Raw genomic sequence first — 14959 nt, forward strand, 5'->3', positions numbered from 1 at the left:
CATAACAAGTGGTATCATAGCAATTTCTGGACCTTTGACTCATGTTAAATGCTTCGAGAGACGGTAAGTAGGATGGTCAGCTTTCGTGATAAAAATGTCACGAGATTGGATGAAAAAGAATGTTATGTCAAAATTTTTAAAAAAGAGTAGGTAGGGTATTTCAATCTCACATCGGGCATAAAAGGGTGATCATTGGGTATAAAAACGTTAATGCTATACATTCTGATAAATCAGTTTTGAGAGGAGGATAATAGCCACGCGATATTTGCAGGTAGCTAGCTTATTACTAATGTGAATGGTAATATATGGAGCCATAGGCACTCAACTTGTTAGCATTGAATCGTTTTTAGTGGTCAGTGTTAAAATGAAGTTGGCAAGTTATCTTTTAATCAAAATTTGAAAGTCATGTTCATTTTCATTTGATCTTAGAAACTGTGTATAGTTGGATAAAAATAACATTACACTTTTAAGAAATTTTATGGTAAGATGTTCTAAGCCACAGAATCACAAAGTTATTTGATTCTATCTTTATAGGGTTGGCAAAAATTGATACATTTGCATGTTAGGAAGTAGTAAAAAGGGCAAAATACAACTCTTAAGTAAATCATTTGGTAACATTGAGACAAAATTCTTAACCATGTATCACAACAAGAGAAAATTTGAAAAGAGAATTGTCATCCATCTGAAACGCTTCTCGACAGCTTTGATAGATGATTATTGTGAACTCCTCAATGGAGAGGGAAAATAATCTAAGATGTTTTAAACCATGTAAAAATAGGAAAAAAGGTCAAATATAAAGTAGCAAGCTCTAAAGTGATCTTAGTTTTGCTTGGTAGGTTTAGTAGTCAAACCAAATCCAAATGGAAAGAGAGGGTCGTAATCTGAATCACCAACATTCATAGGGAGCTGGTCAACAGTCTTGAACCAGGTCCTTGCAAGCTTGCCAGTGAATCCATAGTCACCAAACAGAACATCAGCAACACCTTGGCCCTCAGTCCCTGGAAGCCAAGCAGCTACAAGTGCATCAATTGATGAGAGATAGGGCTGTATGACAACTGGCCGGCCAGAGATGACAACAACAACGCATTTCACAGCTCCACAAACATTGTAAATAGTGCTTGGACCAGGCTCGGATATTGTAAGATTCAGGCTGTCACCATTTGTTTCTGCATACGAGGGTTCTCCCACAACGACAACGGCATAAGAGAATTTGTTGGACTTCACAAAGTCTGCATCAGGGTTCTCACTGTAGACAACTTGAGTGGTTGGATCTACCGTATTTTTAATAGCATGGAGGATAGTGGTACCTGTTCATGCCGATTGTATTCGGTCAAATCATTCTAAATTAACATTAGATGACACCCTGGCTATTAAGTATTGGTTCCAGAAAGTGTTTCTTCCATGATACCCAAGACCAAAAGACATAGAACATAAGGGTAACTAGAATACTTACAAAGGCAACAACAAAACTTAAATGCTTTTCTGGGTCAATTTATTTGTCAAGACCTAAAGGCCAACAAAACCTATATGTTCGAATTGTTTAAAGTGTGAATTCAAACATACCACTGGTGAGATTATTGCCTTGAAGACCCTGCCATGTGATAGTCCAGCCTCCACATTGATAGCCCAAGTCATCAGCATGACTTCCAGCAACTAGTATCTTAGTTGTTTTCTTTGGAAGAGGTAACAATGGCTTATCAGCAGACTCGCCATTCTTCAGTAGGACAAGAGATTTCCTTACAGCTTCCCTTGCTAACTCCCTGTGTTTCTGTTCAAAGCATGTTTTCATTTAGTAAAGTCTATTTGTTTCCTTCTTCACCCATAAAAGATGATAAATGAAGAGCATCCAAGTCCATTTATAACAACAAAATAGATTCAATGTACCTGATTCCCAAGTTGGTCAACCAGGCTATTATCAGCCATTGGGCTCTCAAAGAGACCCATGACAAATTTAACCCTCAATATCCTCTTTACAGCATCATCAATCCTGCTCATGGGAATGATATTGTGCTTAACCTGATAGGTTAGGTCATCAATGAACTCTGTGAAGTTATAAGGAACCATGACCTGCAAAACACCCAGAGATTGCATTAGAAAACAATGAGGGAGAAAGGTGAATATAAGAATATTAAAATTCAACTCATCAAAAGTACCATATGCTAAATAAAAATTGGTAAAATGATGGCATCAAATCTTTTAATTGTATGAAATATATAATAGTACTAAATGACTAACCATATCAATCCCAGCACCAACTCCAACTTCTACAGAATACGAGTAGTTAGCATGCGGAGGAGAGGTAATCCTATCAAGACCCTGCCAATCTGTAATAACAAAGCCCTGAAATACACGCAAAGAGATGTATAAAACCATACGCTTGATACTGATTTTAGTGACTAGAGAGAAATTTAGTTCAAGTCATTTTTGTTACCCTGAACTTAAGCTTGTTTTTCAGTAACCCTGTCACCAGTTCACGATTAGCATGCATCTTTTTCCCATTCCAGCTAGAATAGGATACCATAATTGTTGCAACACCCTTTCTAATAGAGTTAAGATATGCAGGCAAGTGGATGCCGAGTAATCCATTCAAGCTAATCGCAGCATTATTCTCATTCATGCCCTTTGTCGTACCTCCATCTCCCAAATAGTGCTTAGCACAGGCTGCCACCTTTTTCCTAGATAAAGAAATTAATTGATTAAGGGGAATTCTTACTTTCAAAGTTAAAAATCGACACTTAATCCGACCAATTTGAGTAATTACTACATGCCTAATTTGAAAATGTACATTTGGAGAAACTACAAATCTTCATAACTATTTTAACATGATACTTTTCTTGCCAGCTGTGGACTTCAGCAGCTATCGATATGCTGAATCAGGTAAAGTGGTAAAGGAAAAAAGGAATAAATGTGTAAAACTAGAAAATCCATAAAGCTTGAATATATTGCTTGAGTTTCACCCTGCCTTCTGCATAAAGCACTAGATGGCTAACCACTACAGCAAAATGTTATACATCCTACAAATTGGACACTTTCTAAGCAGCAAATCAGATGATGTAATCTTACCTAACTAACAGGATATGATATTGAAGAGCTTAGTGGGCCTAGTACTTTGCTTTCATTATTCAAGTCATGTTTTATACTTAGATGACTAAATGGCCCACAAAGAAAGCCTGCCCCATGATTACACGTAAAGATGTCCAAAAGATTTAAGAAAAATTTGCCATCATAAGTAATATTTCCCAAAGTTGGAACACTAGACTTATAAGCGGCAGTTTATAGTAAAGACTCTTACTTTCCAGCAACAAAGGGAACACCCCTTTTAGAATTGGCAGGGAGATCTCCCTGTAAACCAGGTATAATCTCAGTCATTAATTGAACAATCTTATGATCCTCACTGTAGCTCTCATAGCATCGACCCCACCTTGGATCCCTGCAAACCTGTGAAAGATTGACAGCATAGGTAAAAACAAACAAACAAACAAACAATTAGTACACATGGTATAGGCTTTCACAATATTCAGCATTCAAGCATGTTCCTGTCTTTAATTACCGCAATGCATGGAGCAAAAACATAGGGAATTCCTGTAGCTCTAACTTCAAGAGCAGTTGCATCTCCAATCTTCTTGATAAGTTGAGGATCCCTGCAGAGTAAATAAAATGACCTAATGATTCCAACAAAGACTTGTAGAACCATTGATTTGACTTTAGTTGACGGGCAAAGCAGAAATAAAGCACTCCAAGACTCTCCATTCTAACTTCAAACAATTTTTCCACCTGTTTGATTGATAGGGTATGAAGACTCAAATGTCACTTTAAACTTTCTCATTATCATTCTGGAAATTCCCAGAACATTGTCCATTTTCTTGATATTTCAAAAAGCAGAGTAGCATAGACTACCAAATTCATGGGAACATCATTTGATTATTTTAAAGACAAGGCAATTCGCAATTGTTCAATGCGGGTCAAATGATTTGAATCTCAACGCAGCATTCCACTTCAATAATAAGGCACTTAACACAAGATATGATAACAGCTTTCTTTAAAAACAAATCTAAACTGAAAATCCATACCTCAGGCAAAATGTATAACCTTTAATAATAATAATAAAAAAAAAAAATTCAAAGAACATGTTTGCCTTAAGATATATAACTTGCCTGGTCACTCCAAGACCAACGTTATGAGGAAAAATAGTGGCCTTGTACACATTATTGTGGCCGTGAACTGCATCAATCCCATATATCATTGGAATCCCAAGACGGGTGGATAAAGACCCCTTTTGGATTGAGTTCACCATATTAATCCAAGTTTGAGGAGTAGCTTTTGCGGCTGGTACACTCCCTCCACCACTCAAAACACTCCCTATACACATGGATCCTCCAATTACAAGACAACTCATTTTTTATAAAGAACAGCATTAAGCAAGACATCAATTTAGATAAATTTAAAAAAATAAAAGATTATTGTCTTACACACTGGTAGTAAAGTTAAAAAAAATTTTATTCAATCAAATGTCTTTTTATTTGCTTATTACATGTCTATTTAACTATAAATAAGAAAATGAAAAAGTTAACATATCCAATCAAATGAATATTTGGCAAGTGTATAAATCCACTAGTAAATGGAACCCATGTAAGTACCAATTGAACAAATCCGAGTGGACTTTTCATCATATAGAAAAAACTAGGGATACAATTATAGAACAAATAAGATATAAACCATTTAAATAAAACATAAAAAAACTGAAATGTGGACATACTAAAGATTGTTAAAAGATGATTTGGTTTATACCAATAAAGTACTTCTTCATCACATCAGGGGTAGCAACACTGCGCTCGATCTGAGTCATTTGGCCAATTTTTTCAGCTAAAGTCATCCTACTCATTAAGTCTTTGATTCTAACACCCACCGGCTGCTTTGGGTCTTTGTATTTCAAATATGTTGCTTCTGTAACAGCTGCTAAACAGCATAACAGTAGAAATCCCAACTTGGGTATTGAAAATCTACCCATTTTTTCGAATTCCCAGATCAAGCTTTTAATCTGAAAGTTTAAACATTTAAAAAATAGTTAGGTAGTATGTAAGCTCAAAAGTGAAACTTTAGCTTAAAAAATTTGTGAAAATATTTTTTAGATAGATAAATCAGTAAATGGAATGAAACAGTGAAGATTAAGAACATAAAAATGGCAGAAAACTAAAAAAATCAAATGTGAAAGCTAAAAACTCAAATGCATTGAAGCATTTTCATTGCCATCACATAAATTAAAAAGTAAATGGCTGAAAAAAAAAAAAGAGAAAAAAAATCCAAAAAGAAAAGATTCCAAAAAAGAGGATTGAGCTGAAGCCCAGCAGCAGAACGATGAAGAAGCATGCAAATGTTATATCGGTTGAAGCTGTAACACAGAAAAATTGGTTTGAACCTTTGAACTTACATTGTTGAAAATTGGAACTATTGGCTGAGAAACTACAGAGAAAGATAAAGAGAGAGATTGATGAAGATATTTGCAGTGTTGATGACACAATTTGTGGCGATGCTGAGACTGAAAGTGGGGCATCTATTTATAGAAACTCTGCTCCCCCATTATCTCATATTATTACTTTCTTCTTCTGCTTGTCCGGTAGTTCTGTAGAATAAACGGCACCTGGTTTTGCTATTGAACCTCATATATTAAAATACATTATTTATGCACGAATTAATCATATAAAATCATATTTAAACATTTAATAAATCTAAAGTTGAAAATTTATTATCATTTTAAAAAACACGCTTTAAAACTTTGAATACAATGATGAGATGTTTTGATAGTTCTCTTTGATGCTTGCAATCTTTATACTCAAGATAAAAATGATTAATTTTAGCTTCTATTTCCTATTTTCTCTCATTTATGAATCAGTTGATGTTGTTATGAACATGAAAAACTATCGTTCACCTTGTCTTTTAATTTTCTACTTTTCTTCCTCTTAAATAAAAAATTATACTTTTTCCTTCACGTATTCTTCCCCTCTTTTCTCTTTTCTTTGTTTTTTTTTTTTAATCAAACACAATGTACTAGTAAAGAAAGTAGCCTGACGCGTCTGCTATGGGTTTTGACCGACCTAATTTTTTAAGGTCGTTTTTTTTTAAATCGGATACCCGATTGGGTAGGGTCAGAAAAAATTAAGTTTGAGATGATATTGGATTTTAGATAAATTTGATTTTATTTAATTTGATATATATATATAAATTATTTTTTATTAATTAATTTTATATTTATATATATAATTTCATATTTATATTAAAAAATATTTTATATTTTAAAAAAAATATTTTATTAATTTTGAATTGAGTCGAGTCTGAATATAATTTTTTTTTAAATCAAATCGAATTAAATTAAAATATTATATATAATCAAACCAAATTTAAAACAAGTTAAAATTTTTTTTAATTTGATCTGTTACCATTCTTATATACTAATAAAAAAAAGCATCAAACCTTTATTCAAATTCCCTTTTTTAGATTATTTTTTAATTAAAATTTGAAATTGAAGGTCAAATTAAAAGTTTGAACTTTTTTGGTATAATATACTTTTTGTTGGGCACAACATGCGCAAATTACGTGTATGATGCACCAACAGGCAACAGAAAACGTGGGTCATCCTTAAATTCCTCCATTGCTAAAAAAAAAAAAAAAAAAAAAAAAAAAAACCTTGCTACCTCAGCTTGCTTAGAAAATGAAACAAGTTCTCAACACTCAACTTTATCATGTCCAATGTCTTACCCTTAACAATCACAAAAGTTGGCCATTAATAATAGTCTTTTCGGATGCGTGTTAAAAAGGAATTCCATCATGTTTAGTTGTCATTTCTTGACTAAATCTTGGAGGGTTTTATCGTTTCGCATTCATGATACGAGAAAAGTCTTTCCACCGCACATTTAAATTAAAAAAAAAAAAGGATTTTGCAGTTATTTTTTATCAAAAATTGCTAAAAAATTATTTAATAGATTTTTTTTTTATCACGACAACGACAATCATAAATTCCATATATTACAAAATGAAATGTAATTAAAAATAGCTATGATAATTGGTATAGATCTCTCACTCATCATTTTTTTTTTAAAGAAAATTTAAGAGTAGATAAATTATTAAATTTTTTATATTAAAATAAAATATATTATATTTAATAATTTAAAATAAATAATTATAAATTATACATTCAAAAAAATTTTAACAATGATTATCCGTAAAATTTAAATTCAAAATTTTTTTATAAAAAAAGGATAGAGTCTAAAACCAACCGCTTGTTTAAACTTATTGTTTAAACGTGTGGAATGCGTCCAGACCGCCACTGAAAGTGGGGATCTGCTCACTTTTTCTCATTGAAGAAAGAAGAAGAGGGCCTCAGCGTCACATTATTTACTTTAATTTGTGTTAGGATAGGCTCATCTTGACTTTTATTTTGTTTTGGAAAATGACATTCTAACAGGAATTATATTTTATATCATTAAAAATAAAAAACTTAGGTACAAATTCTCTTATTTATTAGCTACACGTTAATTAAATTTTTTATATTTAAAGTTATTAAGACTTCAATTCTAATTATTAAAATTATTTCACTAATAAACTACTCGATTGTTGGCACATATTAATTAATTTTAGTAATTAGGATTATCAAGAAATTTTTTATTTAAAATTTGTTGGAAAATTATATTAAAAAAAGGCTTAATTGAGTGTTACACATTAAGGACATAAATGCTATAGACTTCAACATCTTAACATTGATATAATTATTTCCAATTGCTTGTGACTATTTTTTTAATTTTATAAAATTAAAAAAAAAGGGGAGATCTTGGTCCTTAGGTTTGAAAAAAAGAGAAATAATGAAAATTATATTGTAATGACTTATCTATTATAATGAGGCTTAAAGCCTATTTATATAAAGATAAAATTGTATAAAATAAAAAAATACAATCAATAGAAATAATGACAAAATTAATTCCTATAATAAACTAAATTAATATCTAATATTTTTTAAATTAATATCAAATCAATCTAGAATATTACCATAATATTATTAGAATATTATTGATACCATTTTGCAAACTCAATATGGTAGTGTAGAAGCTAACTTGGGTTTGAAAACTTAGATAAGAAATTAACCAGGTAGATGTGATTTAGTGAAAATATCTATTTTTTTATCAGCACTGGTAACAAGAATAAGTCGATGAGTTTAAGTAAACAGATGGTGACGGATGAAGTGACAATTAATTTCAATATATTTAGTACACTCATGAAAAATATCATTGTGAGCTATTTGAATAACACTTTGACTATCACAAAATATAGGTGTTCAAGAGTGATGAGAAATACCTATATTCTGAAGTAGCCATCGTAACTATAGAAGTTTTGATGTGGCATCTGTAAGAGCTCGATACTTAGCTTCAATGCTAGAGTGAGTCACCACAGTTTATTTTTTACTTTGCCAAGAAATAAGAGAAGAACAAAAAAAAAAAAAACAGTAGCCTGTGGTAAATGACGATCAATAAGATCTTCTGGCCAATCAATATTACAATAACAACGCAAGTCCAAAAAGGAACTAGAGGAAAAATTCAAAGCATGAAACATAGTACCCTTGACATATTGTAGGATTCAAAGGACCACAACAAAATGAGTAGATTAAAGAGTAGACAAAAATTGACTAACCAGATGAATAGCATAGGCAATGTCTGGATGAGTAATTGTCAAGTATACGAGACTACCCACTAAAGTTTGATAAAAAAAAAGATCTAAAAGTGGTATACCATCAGAAGGAGAAAGTTTTAAATTCTGTTCAAATGGTGATGATGCACTCTTGTTATTAGTTAAACCTGTTCAAGCAATAAGATCAAAAGCATACTTTGTTTGAGACAAATGTAAGTCAGTAGAATCATTGGTGACTTCAAAGCCTAAAAAATAACTCAAAAGACCAAGATATTTTATCTCAAACTTAGAATGAAGAAAAGTTTTCAGATCTTGAATACCATTTGCATCATTACTTATAATGATCATGTCACCCACATAAAGTAAGAGAAAAGTAGTATCATTTTCATTAGTTTGAGTAAAAAGAGTAGAATCATGATTACTATATGTAAAATCGAGTTGTGCAATAATAGTACTAAACTTTGAGAACTAAGCTCTAGGGGCTTGCTTAAAACCATATAGAGCACATTAAAGATGACAAACTATGTTAATAGGTACAGACTAACTAAGAGGTAACTTCATATAGATTTTCTCAGCAAGATCATCATTCAAGAATGCATTTTTAACATCTATTTGAAAGGTTGGCCATTTTTTAGCTATAGCAACAGCTAATAGTAAATGAACAGATGTGAGACGTGCAATTAGAGTAAAAGTCTCTTCATAGTCAATGCCAAATTCTTGTGTAAATCCTCAAGCAATAAGATGAGCTTTGTAACATTTCACTGACCCATTAGATCTAGTCTTGATCTTGTATACCTACTTACAGTCAATCGCTAACTTATCAGAAGGTCGTTTAATAATATCTTAAGTATTAGTTTTCTCAAGAGCCCGAAACTCTTCTATCATTGCTTGCTGCCATATAGGATCGAGATAGCTTCATGAAAATTATGAGGTTTATGTAATGCGGCTAAAGAAAAATAATAGTGAAAATTACGAAGTTGAGTGTTAGGCTCCTCTACTCAGGTGGAACCACTAAATGGAGATGGTATGTATGGAAAAGGGACAACTGTATCAACAGAAGCCTTAGTCAGATCAGATATAATAGGAGTGAAAGATGACGGATCATTGTTTGAGTCAGAAGTACCTATAATAGTCCCTTCATTTGAAGAAAAATCAAAAGATGAATTTGTAAAAATACATGGAGAAAAACATGATGAATGTAATGAGGACACAATAATGAACTTTTTATGTTCTAAAAAAACTACATGTTTTGAGATGCGAAGATATTTAGACACTGAATAATAACACTTACACCTTTTGTGTTCTAAACCATTATCTAAAAAATAACACAATTTTACTCTAGGTTCAAGTTTAGTCCTTTCATGAATAGGAAGTAGAACAAAGTAAGTACATCTAAAAACTTTGAAAGAATGATAATAAAATGCCTTATTGTGTAGACACTTATAAGGAGACTGTATGCCTAATACTAGTGTGAGAACGTGATTAATAGTGTAACAATAATAAGAATAGCTTTAGCCTAAAAATGTTTAGGAAAGAAAAAAAAATGAGAAGGGCATGTCCTATGTTAAGAATATGATGATGTTTTCCTTCTGCTCAACCATTTTGTTGTGAAAGTAAGACCTATAAGAAAGAGTAATATTATTTTTTAACAAGTTACAAAACTCAATTTCTATATATTCAACAACATTGTCAAACCTAAAAATTGTTATTTTTCTAGAAAATTAAGTTTGTATCATGTTATTGAATTCACGAAAAAATAGATAAAACTTTAGTTTTTTATTTGAATAAATATATCCAAGTATAATAAGAGAAGTCATCAATAAATATGACAAAGTAACATGAACCTCCTAAGGTTGATGTGAGAGTTGGGCCTCAAATATCAGAATAAACTAAATCAAAATGAGCAAATGAGATAGAATCACATTTATTAAAAGATAAAGCACTTTGTTTTCCAAGTTGATAAGACAAACAATAAAAAATATCATGAGAAACATTACTTAAGACACCAGTGGAAGTAAATGACTTTATTCGAGAAATAGATGTATGTCATAGCTTAGAATACCATAAATCTAAAAAAACTAAAGAGTTGGTTATAGCAACAGTAAGCAAATGTTGTGAAATTTTTAAAGTTTCAAGCTCAAATAGTATTCCAACCTTATGTCTTGTCCCAACTTTCTGACCTATTTGAGAATCCTGAACAATACAGTCATATCGTTGTGAAAAATGTAAATCAATATCAAGGTCACAAAGTTGGCCAACAGAAAGCAAATTTATGGCAAGATTAGGAACAAGGTAAGTGTTAGATATATATAGTTTTGAGGTTTCAATATTACCAATGTGATTAGCTTTTAAGACAGATCCATTTGTTGTTTTAATGATTGGACCATTAGGTACAGGTATCTTACTTTTGAATAAAAAAAGATCAGTAATCATATGATTTTCACAGGCAGTATCAAACAACCAAACATGTTTTGATATGACAGCAGACATGACAGGAATATAAGATCGAGATAATATTTAATTGAACAAAGTTTAAAGATCAGTGGTGGAAATTGTAATGGCCTCAAAAGAAGACTCAAAAGTATTTGATTCAGTGGTTGTTCTCGCAGTAGTCTTGTTAGTGCAAGGATTATGAATTAGACTATTGTTATAATCATATTTAGCTCTACATTTTTTAATAGGATGATTGGTTTTCTCACATCGTGAACAAGATTTATGAAAAGTAAAGCTAGTACTTTTTTGAAGAGTAGCAACAATAATAGTATCAACACTATGAGTCTAACTCATACCCAACCGAGTTTCCTCAGATATCAATTTCTTAATAGCATTATCCATAATTGGTAAGGGATGTCAACATAAAAGTGAAGATTTGGTATTCTTAAATTCATCTCGAAGTGTTATTAGAAATTGAATAAGACAAATTTGATTTCGATAAGTAATTAAATTACCAACATCACTTTCATTTTTGAATTTGACTCAAAATTTTCAAGCATGTCCTATAAATGTTGCATTTTAGAATGAAAATCATTAATTGACTGACTTGGTTCTTAACGAAGGTGAGATAAAGTGATCAAAATATGATATTGATGAACAAATGTAGTAGAGTTGTACCATGTGACAAGGAAATTTCAAGCATCTTTAGCCAGTTCAAATCATCCAAAATATACATTAATAGAAGAAACAATGGTGTTAGTGAACCATGTTAGAATTCGATGATTCTTACTTTCCTATTCCTCTAACCGATCTACAAATTTATCATCGGATTTTTTTTTTTATTGCTTTACATTCTCCAATATTGCTTTAATTAATGGAAATTGGTTGTACATTTTCTCATTGAATACTTGTCATTAAGGTTTTGAAAAAAAATAGAGATTTGAAAAGTTATGAGTATTGATATAAAAGATAAATCTTGAAGATGGGAAAAGAAACCCAAAAAATTAAAGCGTCGAAGCAAAAAAAAATTTTAAAAGGAGAATAAACCAAAGATGATAATAAACAAATATTAATTATTCTAAGGTGATTCACCTTCGGAACGAACCATAAAATCACTTTGATAACATGAAAAAAGACAAAATGATGAAAACTTTATTGTAATGACTTGTCTATTACAATAAAATTTAAAGCTTATTTATATAGAGATAAAATATTACAAAATAAAAAAAACAATCAATAGAAATAATGACTAAATTAATTCTTATAATAAACTAAATCAATATATAATATTTTCTAAATTAATATAAAATCAATCTAGAATATTTTTGAAATATTATTAAAATAATATCATCAATTTAAAATATTACCAAAATATTATTAGAATATCATTGACAAGATTGTCATCCCTATCATAGCGTATTTGAATTAATAAAAATTATTAATATAGACAAATAATTATTCAAAACAAAATCAACTTAGCTAGTAGCTATAGCATGTAAATTTGTCACAACTTGCTCGATTATTTTTGCCCACCTTTAAATTGAGACAAATATTTTTCATTACTTTTATACAGTTTCACCTTTTTACTTAGTCCACATAACATGATTATTTTAAAAGATTAAATGTAAAGAGATTAGCTTTTTTTTTTTTTTTTTAGCATTTGAGATTATTAGAGTTTAAACTTTATTAATTAAAACTAAAAATTCAGTATTATATAGGTTACATTATTATTGATAAAGATAAACTCAATTTCATGCATGTTTTGATATAAACCTATATTTGAGTAAGTAAAAAAGTTCATTTTTAAGTAAATATGATTGTTTTAGACTGAAAAACAAATGCGTAGGTAAAAATAAGATTATCCAAAATCGATATATAATAAAGTTAGTTTATGCCATTATTGTTAAGAAAATATTTAATAAATTTAAAATTTAACATTTATAATTTTTTATATAAAATTATGATTGTAATTTTTTTATTATCAAATTATGGTTTCATTTGTAAAAAAAAAAATGCATTTACTAATGACAAGAATATTCCATTGTTTCGAATTAGAAGAATTTTTTTAATAAAAAAAATGAAATTTGCTAAAGTCAAATCTTCTAATTGGCCGTTGCAATTAGACTATACTTATTTTAACAATTGTTATCGTTATGAAGTAACTTTTTCTTCTTTTTTTTTTTATTAACATTGTATAATTAATATATATATATATATATATATAAATTCTATAAAAACTAAAAATAAGTAGAACAGACAGAGACATGTGAGAAAAATAGAATATTTAAAAGATAAATTCAAGTTTGCATTCTGAAATAAAAGGTGCACGTGCGGATTTCTTTTTCTATTATTTAATAATTTATTGGCAATTTGCAAGGGATTCAAAAAATATAACCGTTGTGGAACCTAATCAACGATCCACTTGGCTCCAATTTTCTAAAATTATTATAAAAATATATATTATTTTTTCTTAAATTTGATTGTATTAAATTAAAAAATATGTTCTAAAATTATAGTTTAATTAATCTTAATAATTGTTAACGATAGCAAGCAAGAGTCCATTATCAATGTCATTATATCTGCTTAATTAATTAGCACTTAATGATATCATAAAAGTTATGTATAGTTAAATTTAAAAATCTAAAATATGATACGAAAAAATAATAAAAATAATACGATTTAAAATTTTATTAAATATTATATATGAAATTAATAAAATAAAAAATATATTTTATAATTCATGTTGGCGTGAATTATAATATATAATTTTATGTAAAATATTATATAAATTCATAAAATTTAATATTTTATACGATACATTCATATGAATAGTAAAAAAAAAAAAAAAACAGACCATCAAGCCATTATCCACCTAATTTGATCCATAAAACATGAATGCATTTTTAATCAAAATATTTAGTTGTATTTGACTTTTTTATAAATATATCTCTAGTTTTATGTTAAAGTATTAAGTTTTTATTTTTTTAATTTAAAAGAAAGTTCAATTTATGACAACCTTAAATATTAAAAAATAAAACTAAGAGGTTGTTATTTTGAAATTTGCTTTTTCAAAATCATTGTCCCCTTTTGCCTTGGTTCATCATCCCAGTCCAATGTTTCATGTGCTCATTACCGTGACAATCGAAAGTCAACATGAAACACCATTGCATTACCATGAAAGCATGGCCTTCAATTACCTTTTTCTTTTTTTTTTTTTTATTGATCTTCTTTTTAGGAGTACCTTTCTTTTTAATTTCCATCTCCAGATTAGATTGAAATCTGATTTGAGAAATGAGAAAGATGCAAGTATTATTGTTCATTTTAATGGTTTCATGACCAAATTAAGAGTTTTAAATCCATAATTTAGAAAGATTAATCATTTTGAAGACCATGAAAGGTTTTATGTACTTTGAAGTTGCACCATACGTTGAAAGGGAAAAAACGGTAAAAGGAATTTTACACCATCAATGTTAAGATTTGAGATAAACTGCTAAAAATTAAATTTTGATCACTAAAATTAAAATTTTAATACTTTATTATCAAATCTCGATATTATCTTTCTTGAGAGGATTAAAATCCAAGTATCAAATTATGGCTTTTTTCTATTTTTTTTATCTCCATATATACCCAAAAAATGTGGGCTTGGCCTGCTTGAAAATTGGTTTCGTTTGATGTTGGAGGACCAGATGCATGGGTTTAATTCATAAAATCACAAGGCTGGCAGCAACTTGGGCCTTTGGGTGCAATGCCATTATGTCAATTGTAATGGCTAATTTCAAGTATTCAATGTTCATGCCTGCACTAACTTTTTTGGGATTAACATTGCCATTTTCTTTCAAAAAAAAAAAGAAAA

The 14959-nt window shown here is 29.6% G+C and overlaps 1 protein-coding gene across 1 annotated transcript; it reads right to left on the bottom strand.

Annotated features, from left to right (window-relative positions):
• Window positions 1–595: 595 nt before the first annotated feature.
• Window positions 596–5529, bottom strand: LOC111303852 (uncharacterized). The gene is made up of 10 exons (XM_022900327.2): window positions 5429–5529; window positions 4789–5038; window positions 4155–4359; window positions 3551–3641; window positions 3293–3438; window positions 2432–2675; window positions 2236–2340; window positions 1885–2067; window positions 1564–1768; window positions 596–1307 (listed from the first exon to the last, which is right to left on the bottom strand). The coding sequence occupies exons 2-10, from the start codon at window positions 5006–5008 to the stop codon at window positions 820–822; spliced, it is 1887 nt and encodes a 628-aa protein (XP_022756062.2). The 5' UTR covers window positions 5009–5038; window positions 5429–5529; the 3' UTR covers window positions 596–819.
• Window positions 5530–14959: the final 9430 nt, after the last annotated feature.

This window comes from Durio zibethinus, chromosome 13, assembly GCF_047325235.1.
Source record: "Durio zibethinus cultivar Kanyao isolate XHJ-2024 chromosome 13, ASM4732523v1, whole genome shotgun sequence".
Lineage (NCBI taxonomy): Eukaryota > Viridiplantae > Streptophyta > Magnoliopsida > Malvales > Malvaceae > Durio > Durio zibethinus.